Source organism: Zerene cesonia, chromosome 1 (assembly GCF_012273895.1).
Source record: "Zerene cesonia ecotype Mississippi chromosome 1, Zerene_cesonia_1.1, whole genome shotgun sequence".
Taxonomy (NCBI): Eukaryota; Metazoa; Arthropoda; class Insecta; order Lepidoptera; family Pieridae; genus Zerene; species Zerene cesonia.
The window spans coordinates 9,317,832-9,335,141 of NC_052102.1; the positions used below are offsets into that span (position 1 = coordinate 9,317,832).

At 32.6% G+C, this 17,310-nt stretch overlaps 1 protein-coding gene across 1 annotated transcript in view; it reads right to left on the reverse strand.

Moving 5' to 3' along the window:
• LOC119828823 (zinc finger protein Gfi-1b) overlaps positions 1 to 17,310 on the reverse strand; it is a 55,542-nt gene that overhangs the window by 31,157 nt on the left and 7,075 nt on the right. Inside the window, exon 2 of the mRNA XM_038351110.1 lies at positions 4,977 to 5,099. Coding sequence (XP_038207038.1) covers positions 4,977 to 5,099 — 123 coding nt within the window. The remainder of the gene's footprint in view (positions 1 to 4,976; positions 5,100 to 17,310) is intronic.

Below are 17,310 nucleotides of genomic sequence, written 5' to 3' on the forward strand. Positions count from 1 at the left end.
TCTGTGGGGGTGTGGTACTTCCCCGGTGCGAGCTGGCCCAATTCGTGCCGAAGCGTGCTCGACTCCCACAGTAAAAAATCAAAAATATTATTAGTAAATAAGTTAGAATAAGAAACCGTATATTAGGCAGATTTTTCATAAGTTTTTTTTATCTTTTCTAGAAATAAGACCTTTTTATTTTATAAATTATGTATGTACGGAAAGGTTAAGTACTAGTTTGCGAAATTTCAATTTTAATGGAAATTCATTGAAGTATAAATATCTTGATATTTATAATAAAGTGAATTCGTAGCTCGAATAATAATTTAGCATTATTTATGTTTGTATATAATAAATAACTTTTAAATAATCGAAACAAACAATAAATACAAATAATCGGTAAAGTGCTTGTCGGACACGTGACATAAAGAGTTCCGTACAACTAGCTACAGAGAAATTGCATAAAAATTCGATCACCCATCCATTTTACGACCAGGCCAACAATGGCTTAACCTCGATATTTATTATTCGTTATAGCGGCCACAGAAATGGATTGTTTCTAAAAAATCAACTGTATCCTATCACGGTTCATGAAACACATACCAGTGACAAACAGACGGACAGAAATACAGAGACACGGACAGCGAAATCGTATTATTACGGTCTCGCTTTGTTCTAGTTGAGGAACCCTAAAAAAATCATAAAAAATTATCATAAAGCAAGTTTAATCATGTTGGATTTCTCGTAATCCGGCCGGCTGGATTAATCAGAGTTGTTTTGAAGGTCCTCACGATTAGCAGTCACTTCTATCGATTATCGAATGAGTTATATCTTAATGAACATATCATTTGTGACGTTTTATATTGTGATTGAATTCTTCCTTTTGATTTGAGAGGTAGGCGCATTACTTGACGAAAATAATGTTTATGCAAGCTCCTTTTAACCGACTTCAAAATAACCGACTTAAATCTCATCAGTCCTTTCAGTGTAATGTATTTTTTTGGCCTTGCAAATTCAAAATTTTTTAAGGTGGTTAACCGATTTTAATGATTTTTTTTGATTGTTTGAGAGTCCATTAAATTTGTTCTAGTTCGGACTATTTGGTTAGTTAGGTTATATTTATGAAAAATATAGTTATAGATTTCATTTATATGTATCAATTTGAAATAATTTAAAGACAAATTTATGCCTTTTTGCTGTGTCTAATTTATATAGGTAACTATATGCGCTGTGACCTGCGATCATTAATGGTTTTTAACAGTTTTTAAGAATGTATTTGATACAAACAGAATCCTCTATAATCTTTATGATCATCATATCAAACTATGAAGTAACAAGTCTAACTCAGTATCAAAACTAAACCCATAACTTTACAAATTCCCCGCAATTTTCCCGTTTATCTATATATTAGTTGACAGTATCATAACATTTCGTCACATCCGCCTTAACTTTTCATTGTCAGTCAGCTCTCGATAGCTGATAAATCAGGTCTTAAGCGGCGAGATCACAGGCGCACTAAGTAGGTAACCACGCCTAAACTTTTGGTATCGCTACGTCACGAGTGATAACAGAAACGAATCCTTAAATCGTTTGAGAGAGGTTTATGGTTGATAACGCTGCGAATTGATAACATAAAACGTTTCAATTTACAATTGCTGGAGGGCAAACATTCAATTGTTAAAATGGTGTGAAAAATGTTCTGACAAGTTTATCAGATTAAAATTTTAATTAAAAATCCTTTATATATCATTAAAGTAATGCAATACTAAATTTTGAATCGATCGAATATAAGAAAGTTAGATTCAGAAAAGATCTAATGATTTCAACGATTGAATGAATGAAGATTTGAATGAAACATGGCAAGATCACTCTGGTTTAATCTATGACAAAAAACTAAACGGAAATCGGATCATCCGTTTGGGAGCCATGATACCACAGACGGATACACAGATATACTTGCAGATACGGTAAACTCATGCCATCCCTCTCGTTTCGCTTCAGGGTTAAAAATTAAGAAAATGCTTCAACCTCGCTGAAAGTTCTGACTAGATTTGATGTAACAAAATGAGAGAACAATTCTTAATTTGTATTCGTATTTGAATAAAGATTTATAGGATAATCTACATTCGACAATCACTTTAAATAATTTAATTTATGCACTATATCACGTAGGAATATCGGGATAAAAAGTTTTCTATATGTTATTCCAGTTGTCCAGCTGTCTACGTACCAAATTTCATTGCAATCGGTTCAGTAGTTTTTGCGTGAAAGAGCAACAAACGCACACACATCTTTACAAACTTTCGTATTTATAATATTAGTAGGATATAAGACGGAGACTTCTATTTTACTTTATCAGTCAAAGCTCTCTTACATCAAATTCATGTTATTTCATTCATTCCATTGCAACACACTATCTCAGCGGCGTCTTAAATGTCCCGATTTCCCCTTAAATGTTTCCACGAATTATTTACTGAAACAATAGCACGATTCATGTGTGTGACATTCACCAATTTAAACAGTCACATGGAAAACTTACCGTCAATCAACTTAAACTTTAAGTTCTTGACATAGAGCTTAAAATCGCAACGAGCAGTTTTCCAGTGCTATACTAAGTGTGTTGTTTGTAAACATTGACGAAATGCTGGCGGCATCTTTGAGATTAAATTCTGCTTTAATAATTGTCAGTCAACGTACGCTTAGATTTGTGGTTATGACCCCACGTAATGAGGTTTTGTTAATGAGTTGGGATTTAACGGTTACATACGTTTTAATCAAATATGCACGTGACTGTTGTAAATGATAGTCTTATAAGCGCTCTTTTTATATGTTTGATTGTTGTATCTTTAGCAAACATTTAAGACACTTATTAACAGAGAGTTTTCCCTTGACCTAAAATGTTGTTTTAATATTCTTGTCTGATCGCATGACTTAACTTTCTTTATTATAAAAAGCCACTTCCATCTTTTCTTTTAATTTAAAAATTATATCCAGATTTCGAGGTTCTCTACTTTCCAGAATAGGTGTTTCCACCGTAACCACAAACGTGTTTCCTTAAATTGGAGAGAGCAAGAACAGAACAATTCCAGGCCAAATGGAACCAAACATTTGACACGAACGGTAAGCACAACGTTCGATCAATCAAAGGGTGTCCGTAGCCGTCAATATTTGCGCAGTGGTCACGACATTGCCCCTGTTTGTCCTATTATTCACATTTGTTTGAGTATGTCTGTATTGGCCCTCTTGTTTAAACTTCGCGTGACTTTGCGCTATGACTATTGAATTAAGTTCTGCTCAATGATTATTGTATTGGTCGCGTGAGGTCATAGTGCGGTGAGGTGCTCGATTTAATTCGAAATAAATAGATAAAAACATTCTTGGCGATTTGAAAGACTACTATTATTAATATACGTCATGTTTTGAATTGTCTATTTTTTATTGTCTATTTATAAGTGAATGAAAGTGCAAATTATATGCGTTTTCATTCACTCTTGCTTCACAATTTTAGCTTTGAAGCAAGAGTAGTTTTACCACAAAAAATGTTTTAACAGAAATTAATATATTTAGTTATCACCTAATACAAGAACCATAAAGCGATAAATAAACTAATGTTGATAATTTAAAACGTCATTAATCACGCATCGAAAATTGTTACCACATAAATATAAAATCAATACTTTATATCATTTATCAAACATCATCTGATTTAAACACCCGACATATATTTAACAATAGTCTAGCAACAGACCTTTTTCTATTTCCCGGGAAGTCTGTCAATCCATACATTACGAACAGGCATACAACGTTATCTTGTACACTTATGTTTGCTTACAAGGGTACACATGTCCAAATCGGATTTACAACGTTCAAGATTTGAGACGTGGTCAAGGCACAGCCAGCAGAAAAACCCAAATCTATTTTTAATGCACATGAAAAAAATATCAATAACCATGTTCATAATATTCACATGGACGTAACAAGTAATTATTATCGAAACGCGACTGTAATATCGTCGCATTTACGATCGCATTATCCCGCCATAAACGAAACTTATTCTGCCGTCCGTACCTTATCAGCGATATCGAAATTTGTGTTGGATACATGAATTACAAGCTACATAACACGTAACGTTTAAACTGTCGATGGGTTGATAAAGCTTTGTCGCTGCCGACAGCAAATCAGAGTCATAAAACAAACGTAATTTCGCCGGGCGATAAGAGTTTCGTCCGATAAGATAGTGTCAGAAATCTGAAGCCGTGGGATTTGGTTGATGTTATTGGAATTTGTGAAATATGAAATGTACGAAATCCCTACCTGGAATCTAGTAAGGTTACGTTTCTTGCACCGATTGTCGTTGAATATGCATTTTATCAAGTACAAAGTGACTTGTCTTTATTTTATCAATATATTTTTATGTAACGCGGTTTAGATTATATAACAGCTCCCAGGTAGTATTGAAAATTATTAATGTGCTAATAAACTCAAAAAGACATAAAAGTTTAGTAGTAGAAAATTTAATAATACCTTTAAATGATTACGTAATTTAAAGCTCCTAAGAAAATGAGGTTATTTCTACTGAAAATCGATCAACGAAATAGAACTAAACAAATTCCACAATATATTGAGTATTCAGAGGAGAACAAACATACACTTTTTGCTAATAAATGTGAGTGTATCTGGCCAACTGAGCTTTAACCATCAGTTGATGCATTTATTTATGTCTTCCACAACAAAAATTTAATTTGATCGCGAGAAAAAATTTACCGCTTTCTTAGTGGTTAACGCGTGGGTGTAGAAAGGCGGACCCTGGGTTCGATTCCCGGTGAGGACGAACAAAAAAAAATGTCTTGGTCTGGCAGGACACAGACGGCTGATCACCTACTTGCCCACAAAGAAAATCGAACAGTGAATATTTATTTCATCATCACCCCAAACAGAACTTTACTTGTTTATTAATCAAGTGTAAGTTCTGTCAAATTTTAATATTAACACAATACCTCTGTTAGAATAAGCATCATTATTCACAGGTGGCGGGGTCAACCTCATCTCGGGCCGCGTGCTGGATGCTCCCCATAGAGATTGACATAACCCACTCCGCAGGGCTTCACTAGCTGTTAATCCTGTGGACATATGAATCAGTCAGTTACGGTTTTTTTTTTCGTCTACAATAAAAAGACTACACCTAAAGATGACAAGACTAGTAATTCATAGACCAATCTGTTTTAGGCACTAGGTACCACATTATTTTGTTAGTTGTATCGGGTAAATTGTTGTATTGAACATTGTTTTTCTTATTTATTATACTATATTAAGCTATTAAATTTTGTAAAACCTTTAAAACACATTATCATGAATTTTTAAAGTGAATAAAACTAGTGTCTTCATATATCTCATTAATCGATATTTTTAGCAAACATCCGAAAAAATCCAACCAAAATCGAAATTCTAAACATTGTAAAGATTATGAGTGTCTCGTCTTAAAATTCTTTAAACAATCCCCAAAACGACGATAATTGAAAAATGACACATTATAAACGGGGCGTCATATCAGAGATCTGTCATCGACAAATCTCTCAATTGCTTTATCAACGCAGTGTCACCAGTTGATTTGCTCGATTGCCCCTACGGTCCTAACACTGACATTCGATTTCTTTACACATAAAGTATTATGCGACAAATCACTTGCGCTCATTAAGATTGGTGTAAAGAGGTCAGTTTGTTCGTAGCGTGCTGTACTGGAGAGCTCTTTAGGGACAGGCGCATCTATCACAACAAATATGGTGTCAATATCATACGAATCTCTTCATCTTTCATTGATTTTGTTAATTGTATCAGCAGGTATGTAATGAAATAGATTTTTGATATCGAATTTAACTATTACAACGTTATATTAAAGTATCATAAAGTTCATCTTCTGAGTAATTTGGGAAATGTGATCTAATATGTATCCAGAAAAGAACACTTAGTATTTTAAACATCGACTATAATTTTTTTTTAATAATGGTAGGTTATCCATAATCTTGAAAAAAAAATCTGTAATCACGTTGTCAAATATAAATAATGATATTTATATAAAAGACATGATATTTTAGTAGGTATATCATGTACATTCACTTGATACTCAATCAAATGAAATTTAGTTCGTGTTACATGTTTTCGATAAAATTTATCAAACATTTAGGTAATCACAGCCACGGATACTATGATAACGATTATAATTACATTTATCGCTTGTAATTGCATGTAATAACGTGTTTATTTGATACGATCATGTCAAATTGAATTTTTTCCATGTTCTTTTGATTAATTATCATTTAATGTTTTGTACATAATATTAGATGTCTATTTAATCTATACTTTAAATATGTATCGGCATAACTTAGGAATTCTGTATTCTATCTATATCATTAAGTTTTATAAAAATAGCAATCATTATAAAAATAAGTATACGCTTTGATATATTTTTGGTATGTATGATATACATTCGGAAACACATATACAAATTGCTTCTCCGTCTGTGTCTTGAAATACCAAATTCAACTGTAAACCAAGGTCCCAAATATTATTGTTGCGTGAAGCCCTTCTTATCTAATTTATTATCACAGAAGCATATATACTATATATTTGTATGATTCACGTTTCTCCGAATTCTAAATCACTGATTTACAAAAATAGATGAAACACGATACTCAGATAGCCAATTGACAATTTTACAATGCATTTTTTTCTACTTTTGTCAATGTTTATCTAACAATTTCGTGTATTTTGAATTTGATAACTGGCAAACTTAGAAGGCGGAAATACAAACAATTAAAATATGACAACTGCATTACTGAACGTATTATTGACTACCGACACTAATACGGGCAAAACTGAACCACCTTCGAATTGCAACTAAACCAAATTAAAACGGGACCACACGGGAGGCACTGGCTTTCAAATAAAAAAAAAAATCATCAAAATCGTTTTATTCAGTTAAAAGTTATGAGGTTACAAACACAAAAAATGCAATAGAATTGAGACCTCCTCTTTTGTCAAAGAACTGAACCTTATATATTTATATTTTACATTAAGTTTATTTAGAAACGTAATATATATAAAACAGGAGCATGTGACGGACGTTCGAATATTTCGTAACAGGATAAGAGCCATAAGAGCGAGGACAATCAGTGCGACATCCTAAGGAAGACGGCGATTGCTGGCGCCAGGCCGCCGCGTGCCCGCAAATGTGAATATACGCTTTCTTCAATTGGCTTAGCTTTGATTATTTTGTATTGGATGATTGGAGATTTTAATCGTAATTTCCTTGGTCGTTTACTGTGTCTGGCTAGGGTTGAGTCACTCTTGGACATTTTGGCCCTTATTGAGTGATAAGAACGACCGTTTCCATAAACTCGTAAGTTGATGAATTTAATTGGTCACAAAAAGTTATCAATATTTTTTCAGATCAAGTAAGAATCAATTTAACAGAATTTAATTTTTTTTCTTTCAAGGCGTGTAATGCTCATATATTTTTTAGATTAAGAGTCTCTTAAAATTTACTCACAGTACTTAAATATTTATTAAAACATAATTAGGTCTTATAGTATACATAGCTTGAAAAATATGTAAAAACATGCATCACAATTTAATATATTGAAATCAATAAAATCATAACTATCATCATCATCATCATCAAAACAAGCCGAGGAAGCATGCGTGGTTGTCACTTTTGATTTTAATGGCATCACATCACTGTGATCTCAACTAGTTTTCAGTAAAGAAAGGATTACGTATTTATTGTTAGCTGTAATGGCATTAATTGCATTTTTTTTAAAACATTTGAAATCATTTAAAGTTGGTCTTGGGGTGGGATTTGAACACACGTCATTCGCTTATTCCGCGTTGTTTTCTTTATATCAATGTGGGCAAAGAACTGTGGTGGAGAAAGTGATCAACACCGCCCATGCTTATTTGCAGATACTTTATTAAAAAGTCAGGAATGGAGACAGAATTGAAGACATCAATAAAGGTAAGTCTGGGAAGTGCTAGGAAAAACGTAGTCCGGTGAGGGTAGGCATTCTCCTTGTCTGCTACAAGCAAATATCGAATACAATCAACCATCGCTCCCACAACTAGCAAGGTTACGAAAATCATGGCTGACCTCCAAACCAAATAGAACACAGTGAGTCACAGATGATTCACAGATAAAAGAAAACTAAAGAGGCGCCAACTGTGGCGAGGCATCAATGACCGGCCGGCGTCCGGGCGCAATCATTTGTCGAGCCAATTGTAATATTGCTTCCTGTGTGGAGCGAGTTGGGGGGTTTCGGCGGTTTGGAGACAAACATAATTAATTTATGAAAGCTCTTTATTAAGCGGGGAAGGATAGTTTTAAAAATAGGTAAAGGCGGTTCCGTAGTTAAGTTTCAAACTGGTTGGAGAGAAAAACCTCGGCCAAGTCCTGAGCAATATGAAATTATGTCCCCTAGTTAGTTTCCTTCGTTTGGGTGGTACTTCAGTATTGTAAAAAGAGAAATATCTGCCTAAATATTGATAATTTTTAGGAGTCAAATAAAAAAAATAAATAAAAATTATTTATTGAACAAATTATATATCACTAAAAGCATGGATCCCAAACTCCCAATACAGCTTTCGATGTGTTTTAGGAGTCTGTGTCTTCCCGATACAGTACATAAAAGTTCAATTTAAGACATAATAACATAATATAATTGCTGCTACATACATATGAAATTTAAATCCTATAATTTAATATAAATTTGTGATATCGTCATAATTAATATTATATTAATAAATTATGATTAACTTTCCTTTATGTCAAAATGTCTGAATGATTTCAAATAAAAATGAATCGCCGCTTCATCGATCATTATATCTTGTATTAATAATTAATGAGTTACACAGATTATAAAAGCATTAGGTAAGCCATTCATCACAGGCACATTAATTTGTCCAATTGTGCAACAAACAACGGATATGATTTGCGATAATTTTAGATTTAAACAGCACTCGCTTCAGCACGTGGCTTCACTCACGTAGAACTATATCAGTATCAAATATCTAGATTAAATAAGATGTTTTCGAGTGAAATAGTAACATACATATATACTTGAATCTTTCTCGTTTACTTTGGCTGTGGGTTCATCGCTTATAACTTATACATGTATAACAAAATTATAGATTTGAGGGTCAATTTACATGTAACACATAACATTAAAATAATCTTTTACATTAAAATTTATACACCTGTTAAATAAAATTAAATATAGTTAAAAAAATGTTCAAATTTAATTTGGTTTAAAGAAAAAGTATGTCAATATATTTATCATCCGGCGGCACGCGCGGATCCACACGGGATACATAACACTCTGAGAGCACGTAAGTATCCAACGGTTAAAAATCTAATATCAGTCCAGTAGATTCTCATTCTCGAAATATAAAGACCTTAAGATTATAAGACCCAGTCTGGATGTATTATAGTCATATAATAGATCCTGTTCAAAATGTATGTTAAAAATGGTAAAAATACCTTGGTTACTTTTGATGATTGATGATATTATGTCATGTTGTTATTTGATAATAAATATAATTTGTCAAAAATAAATTTAAAATTATAAGAAGTCTAATTTGGCTCTATGAAGTGAGCCAATCCATCGGAGATCTAATAGGTACCACATGTATTAGAAATTCATTGAAAGAGTACTTATGCTACAAAAACGTATGTTTTAATTATGTTCTTTGTGTTATAGATATACTTATATATTTATGAATTTTATTAACAAATTAACACCGTTGTAATATATATTAAATCAATCTTAGACAAATTTAACAATTACTTACCCAGATGGTAAGAGCCTAATAATGTTAAAAATGCATTTTCACCGTCGGCAAGAATGTTCTTGCAACAAAATTTTATGTTGCTAAAACATGCAAATACAATATTTTGTGCCATTTGCAAAACTTTATAGAAAAAAAAAATCCTTTTTTTATTACGACTTTAATCTATAACATTTGATATCCATATAACCCTACTAATATTATAAATCCTACTATCCTACTAATATTATAAATGCGAAAGTTTGTAAGGATGTGTGTGTGTTTGTTGCTCATTCACGCAAAAACTACTGAACCGATTGCAATGACATTTGGTGCGTAAATAGCTGGACAACTGGAATAACATACAGGCAACTTTTATCCCGATATTCCAACGGGATACGGATTTACGCGGGTGAAACCGTGGGGCGCAGCAAGTAATGTATATTTCTATATGATATGAATGATACAAGTCACGCCGCGATCTGTAACTACAGCGATCTGGCGCCACCGCCGCGGCCGGCGCCCTCCAACACCCGCTGCGCTATCATTCAATTACTGCTCACTTGCCGCTATTATTGTCACTTGGTGGTGAGATGCGTTGTCTGTTTTAATCATAATAATCCTCAGTATGAATTTTCATCAGCGAGTTTTTACTGCGGTTGATTGTTAATGTTTTATTAGCAACATAACATTTATTATTGCAAGTGATTTTTGATAATGCGTTTGTACAAAGGTAGAATTTTCATAAGTTTTTTTTCGAGAAAGTTATTTCATTTTTTTTTTTCGAAAAACTACTACTTTCTACCACACAGTTCTACCACAAAGTATATATAGATGTAGCTCTACTAATTCTCAACAAGTTTTGAGCAGATGTAATACATCAAAACAAAAGTAACCTATAACGATAGATAACTACAGAATCTATAGAACTTTGCTACTAGCAAAACTCTGAATGCACTAGCATTCATGACTAATTCATTATGTCATCTACAAAAAAGCGCCATTCAGTAAAATTATCAACAGCTTACTTTGTAATCCCTTCGTAATTGATAATATTTCGCATTATTATAAGAACGGAATGCAATAAAATTATAAATGCAATTATTCGTATCTGACCCAGTGCTACGTTGTGACGTATTGTTTCACGAATGTGATTTTTATAATTACCGTCGTAAAGTTCAAAATCGTTTCATGAGATTACGTAGATCGATTAGATATTCTGATGGAACATGGCTTTAGAACAAATAAGGAATGGAGCGGCATTTGTTGCATGTGCATTTCGCCTAGTGTTTACATAATGCATATTTATATTTATTAAATAATATTCGTTTCAATCAAGTAGTCTGATTTATTTATGTCGTATTGTGAAATTGATAAATTAATTAAATTGTAATGGCATTAAAAACAAAACTGATTCACTCATTTGTATTCATTTTTAATGTAATATTTTAATAAATGAACCATACAATTACAACGCATGCAATTTTAATATGATTTAGTGAGGCACTAAAATCCTATTAACATAAACGAGTAAATATGTAAATATGGTTGTATGGTTGTTTGCAACTCTTTCACGCGAAAACAACTTATCGTATCCGTATCGTATTTGGTATAGAGGTAGATTACAGTCTAAATTGGTTACCAAACCGGTGGTACATGTTAAAAATGTGTTATGACGATTCAAAAGTGCTTCTTTAAGAAGTGTAATTGAATAAATACATAGGCTCAACGAGTAGCACTCGAGTGACGCCGGGAGTTTCAACTAGTTGACAATAATTATCATCACTTTAGAAATAATTTTATCTAAAATTATATTAAAACAGAACACTAATGATACAAACACAGGAACCTTTAATGTTACATTGCTAACGAAATATCAATCGACAATTTAGTGCATATCGCGTTACGCCCTGGGTGGGCACTGCATCTTTATTACAAGCGACCGACTTATAATCTAGACTTCAACGGAAGTTTCATAGGCGGCTCAGTATTCTTAGAATATCCGATAGGTCAGTAGTATCATTGTCGTTTTATTGCTATTTGCCACGTGGTTTTATATGAATGATACAATCTATACTAATTAATGTTCGTTGTCATAAAAGTAGTAAGTTGAAATTAATATTTTCGGTTAATATATCTATATTAATTAAAGATAATTAGTTTTTTTAGTATTATTTAATGTTTTCTTTTTCTGAAACTCGCATTTGTTGAAAATTCAAATGTTAAAGTGATCACCAATCGGATAAATGAAATATCTATTTAAAATACTATGGAAATATAGGTACAGGTTGTCTAATCAATAAAAAAATAACATGATTTGTTTAACAAAAAAACGCTGCTTATCAAGCACCGAGTTAACTTAAAAAGCTTCATTGATCAAATAACAATAACCGAGCGTTATTATCATTTCTTAGAACCTGATAATGCAGCACACAATTCTAGCATCAATATGAACACAACATAAGAGTCAAAATCGGCCGCATAACCTTATCTTGGTGACACGCAGTCTACGAAAGATTGTATAAAACACTAAGATCCTTATTCAATACAAAAGTCGGTTATTTTGAGGAATTTCGGGTCAACGCGAGGTTACGTCTTCCGTACCGGAGCATTTCAAACATTTGTTATAATAATGTTTTAATTAATATCGCGTAATCTTTTCTGTGAACACTAAATGAGGAAGCTGCTAATTAGCTATATATAGGCATAGGTTTAAAACACGTAATTCATAGCGTTAGCTTGTACTTGTTTCCTGAATATAGCACGGAAATTTTTTATTTTTATTCTAAAAACGGTTCAATGATAAGTGAACTAATGGTGAAGTTAAATATAATTGAGTATACATGAAACTGCAATTCGATTTTAACTACTTAGATACAAATGGACATAATAGAGAAATGCGAAAGTTTGTACGTATGGATGTATTAATGGTTGTGTGGATGTTTGTTACTATTTCACACGAAACAGCTTTTCGTATCTGCAAGAAATTTGGTACAGAGATATGTCATAATCTAGATTAGCACATAAAAAGTATGTTGGGTTCATATGTACGTTATACTTCTAACAATTTGAATCAATTTACTTTACACTTAAAGGATTCATAACAAAATGTCTTCAAGACATTTCACATCTAAGATTTTAAAAGTACCCTCATAACTATTGAAATAACGAATTAGGTTAATTAATCAAAAATTGGTTTCAATTCAATACTTAAAAAATACATATTATCAGCTACGTATTTGAATGGTACAAACGCTTTTACCCAGTTGGCATAAATTTAAAAATCGTCATGTGAATCATGAAAATAATGATTTTGTGACTATATTCATCCGTCTAGCCCACGTCTAATAAACGATGTAGGCCGATTCCCACGGAATCACGCCGCCCACGCATGATTACTCACTGTTTGTCATCTGCTAGTTTAATTGATCTAAGATCTAGTTAAATTAAATCGTAGTTCATTCATGGATGTGTGAACGTTTGGAGATGGGAGTTGGGAATGGTTTTGAAATAGTTCGGTCGTTTTTTATAACTGCAAACGTTAGGTTTAGTTTAGGTTAGGCTTCTAGGTAGGTAACGTACGTATACCCAGCTATTTGGTATCTTGGTAAGTACCTTAATCGAGGTACTAGTTGCTTAATTCTAAAGGTGCATTACACATTCGTTTGAAAATGGAGGCGAATGTACGCATTTGTAAACGAATCATATCAAATTGGAACTAAGAAATTTAGATTTCTATCCGCATGTGGGTACTTAGCGTTATATCGCCACAATTTTCTCCGTAATTTTACATCCTCAGCCTAAAACTAAAGCACTGATTCATAATTGATTAATGCTATTTATAATAATTAATAACAGAAAAAATTATTTGACTGTGCTATTAATCTACATGAAATACCATTTTATACTGTAAATATAGCTAACTAATCAGGATTGCATCAAGTCGAAATTTGTGATGCACGCTGCATCATACCATTCAGCTGAAGATTGTTGTTTTACCTTTCTCAAACAGTAACTCAGATACGGCTCAGAAGCTCCCACTTGGATCAACAAGGCCCTCGAAGTCTGAAATTGGACTTTGACCCTAGAACTAGCGCCAAAAAACTAGGAACGGCTAATTCCAGCTCCGATGATTGTCGTGCGAACGTCGGAACGGGTTAAGAGGTGTTAATTGTACGGGATTGAATGTTTTCTCAGGGCAGAATTTAAATTGGACGCAATTGTCTGAGTATTTTTACTAAGCTTCGCTAGTTGGACAAATACCGCGATTCGGTGGTCGGAAGATACGGTGCGGCATTGAGTCATGAGGCGATCAAATACTGTTAAAATTATATGTCTATATTTTTTATGTAATTATTATTCGTTATGAATATATACTAATTGAATTTTTAATTAAAATTGATTATCATAGAAAAGGTTGTAATTGTATATTCTGTGTGTATTATTAATTTGTTTATTTATTTGTATAATTAAGGTGGTAGTCGAACTTCAAATGTATACAAAAGTTAAAGCTTTCACGTTTCTATTTACATGTCTTCTCTAAATACATTCATTCATAAGCGATTTATATTAATAATATTGAGTACATTTATCAAGGGCCGCGTATACACAATATAAGTAGGTTTAAGGTCACGGTTTGCCAATAAAATCTTTGTTGAAACCAAATCCCGTGGGAGCATGGATGCAATTGAGGCCAGAGCCGTTATTAATCCCATTACCGTCTTTGTCTTTGTAAATATAAATACAATACACATTTATTACAATCATAAATTGTAAAATCTCATTATTTTCATAATTTTAATGAGGATATGTTAACTATAGTGGTTAATTATAATTGGGTCAAATATTGTTTCAGGTTTATTGATTGGTTAATTATTATTGATTAAAATATTTCAATAAAACACAATGTATTAAACCTAACTGGTATTGTTTGTGACATTTAGCAAATATACGAAATGTTGGTATTTCTTTATAAAAAAACGAACATTTTATTTCTGCTTTTCTTTGATTAAATTCTTTCATTCAGGAAGATTCAGTAACTAAATAAATCGATTTTTCTTTTACAATTGAATGTTAGAAACTGATAATAAATTAATAACAATCTAATATTCCTACCAATAAAACAAGAATTCAATTCCCTAACTAGATTTTCGCCCCATTAGAAAAACTCAATTCACTAACTGCATTTTCACCCATAACCAAAATTTACACAAAATAGCAACGCAAATCGATCAACAAACGAAATCAACACAATACGGGACGTTCAATGATTTCCATCAGTCATCCATTTTGAACATCATTGGTCAGAAGTTGCCGCCTTTGTAGTGGCCGACTGTTTCTCAACACAATTTGTACAGGAAGATTCTAATAGGGTTAAGATTTAAGATCCCCGGGTCATAGTCGGCTTCATGAGTGACTAATGAGCGGTGGAGTGATGAAATTGTAAAACTGTTGCGTTTTGTGGGTTTGTGGATCTTTCTAGAACGCACTACGGATAATGGCGTTTTTGAATAATTTATTTATAAGGGTTCTGTGATATATTTAAAATAAAAAATAAAAATTACTACTGTTTGTTTTTAATTTTCAACCACTCAAAGGAGGGTTATCAGTGTAACTATAATTTTTTGTGTTTGTCACCTATTATTAAATTTTATACTGGGTGACCCGTTTTATATTTTTTGGGTGATTCCTTTTTTATTTGAATGCCGGTGCTTCCCATGTAGCCCCATTTAAACTTGATCTAGTTCTGATCTTTGAGCGCTGTTTAGTTTTTTTTTTAATAATTACTATTCTAATTAATTTTAGAATTGATACTTCCGTGTTAATTAAGGACACTTGTAATAAATAAAATCAATTCAATAATATCATGACATAATGTTTAAACAAAATATAATTAAATTTGCCTTATCAATAATGTTATACACTTCACATAATTTCGAATACGCTAAATAGTTTTTTCATGAATGTGTTATGAAATAATAGATTATAACTGAACCCTCATACCAGGCATGTGTCCCAGCAGTGGGAACAGGGGCTGATGATGATGATTGTAAGAAATTCATTCAACACAAACATTCTTACATCAAACCAAACGAACATTCACATCATCGCTTCAATTGAACAATTTTCGCATTTCAAAAAATCCCGCGTAATCAGCTAATCATCTGCCGTTGTGGGCAGTCAAAGGGTCCATTAATATTTAATTTGAGAGTTCCGTGGCCGGGATTTAGCGTCACGTGTGCCCCATTACAGTAATGAGCCCACACTCTTGTAGTGCCCTAATTCGAACTGTAATTATGCACTCCTAATATTTATATCTCATGATTTAATTCGAATGCATTGGAATTTAAATTGTATATATAAATCATAAAATTGCTTCTTGCATTATTTAGTTTTTATAGCCTTGTATATTTGTAGATTTAAATAAAATAAGCTAACCGAAAATGTCTTATTTGAAAGACATATATTTACTAAACGTGATAATTAAAATTAGTATTAATGGCTTTTGATATAAAGTTCATATTCGTGTGCTCATTACATTTAGTGAATTGAATTTACACTCCATGAATTGTTATGGAAATTCCAAATTTTAACAAGCCATGCTAAGTAGTTGATATAATACATATCAACTACATAACACATAATAATATTAAATAATAATTACGCTACGGTGTGATTAATGCCATCGCGCGTCAAGATTGGACGACTGTGAGAAGCGGATGTAGGATGTTGCCAAGGACATGCGATTTTAATGTCGTCGTTTTGTCGCGCCACATGTGCGAACTGTGAAGTTGTAGCGTGATGGTGTAATAGACGGCAATGAGAGAAAATTTCAATGGATTTTTTTTTTCAATATTTAACATTTATGTTACGCCATTGTCGATGGGATATCGACCCAATTGTTACCAATTGAGTCTCCATAATTATGAATTGCACCCGCGTAAGTCCGTATCCAGTTGTCCAGCTATCTACGTACTAAAATTCATTGCAATCGGTTCCGTAGTTTTTCCGTGAAAGAGTAACAAACACACACACACACACACATCCTTACAAACTTTCGCATTTATAATATAAGTAGGATTTGCAAGTGAGTGTAAGTGTTCGGAATAATTTATAAAAATTTTGTTAAATAAAATACGTACGTTTCTTCTAAAGATAATGTTTCGGCGGACATGTAATTATTGCCATACTATATGCTATACAGGCTTGCCAAAATGTATATGTTATAATAATTAATTGTGGGCATACGGAGCGGCATAATCATTGTTGACTAAGCTCCTTAAATAAAGATTAAAAAAAATATATTATACCAATTAAAATGTTAGAAAACAGACTTTCACAAACTTGATACGTATTTTTATATACAATTTACATTTTACACATTGGGACAATAAGCTAAGTTCGTTACTCTTCCTTCTTCTTTCTCCTGTCCCTTATTTATCTATTTATCCTTGATATTTATATAGTATACTAGCTGCGCCCCGCGGTTTCACCCGCGTAAGTCCGTATACCGTA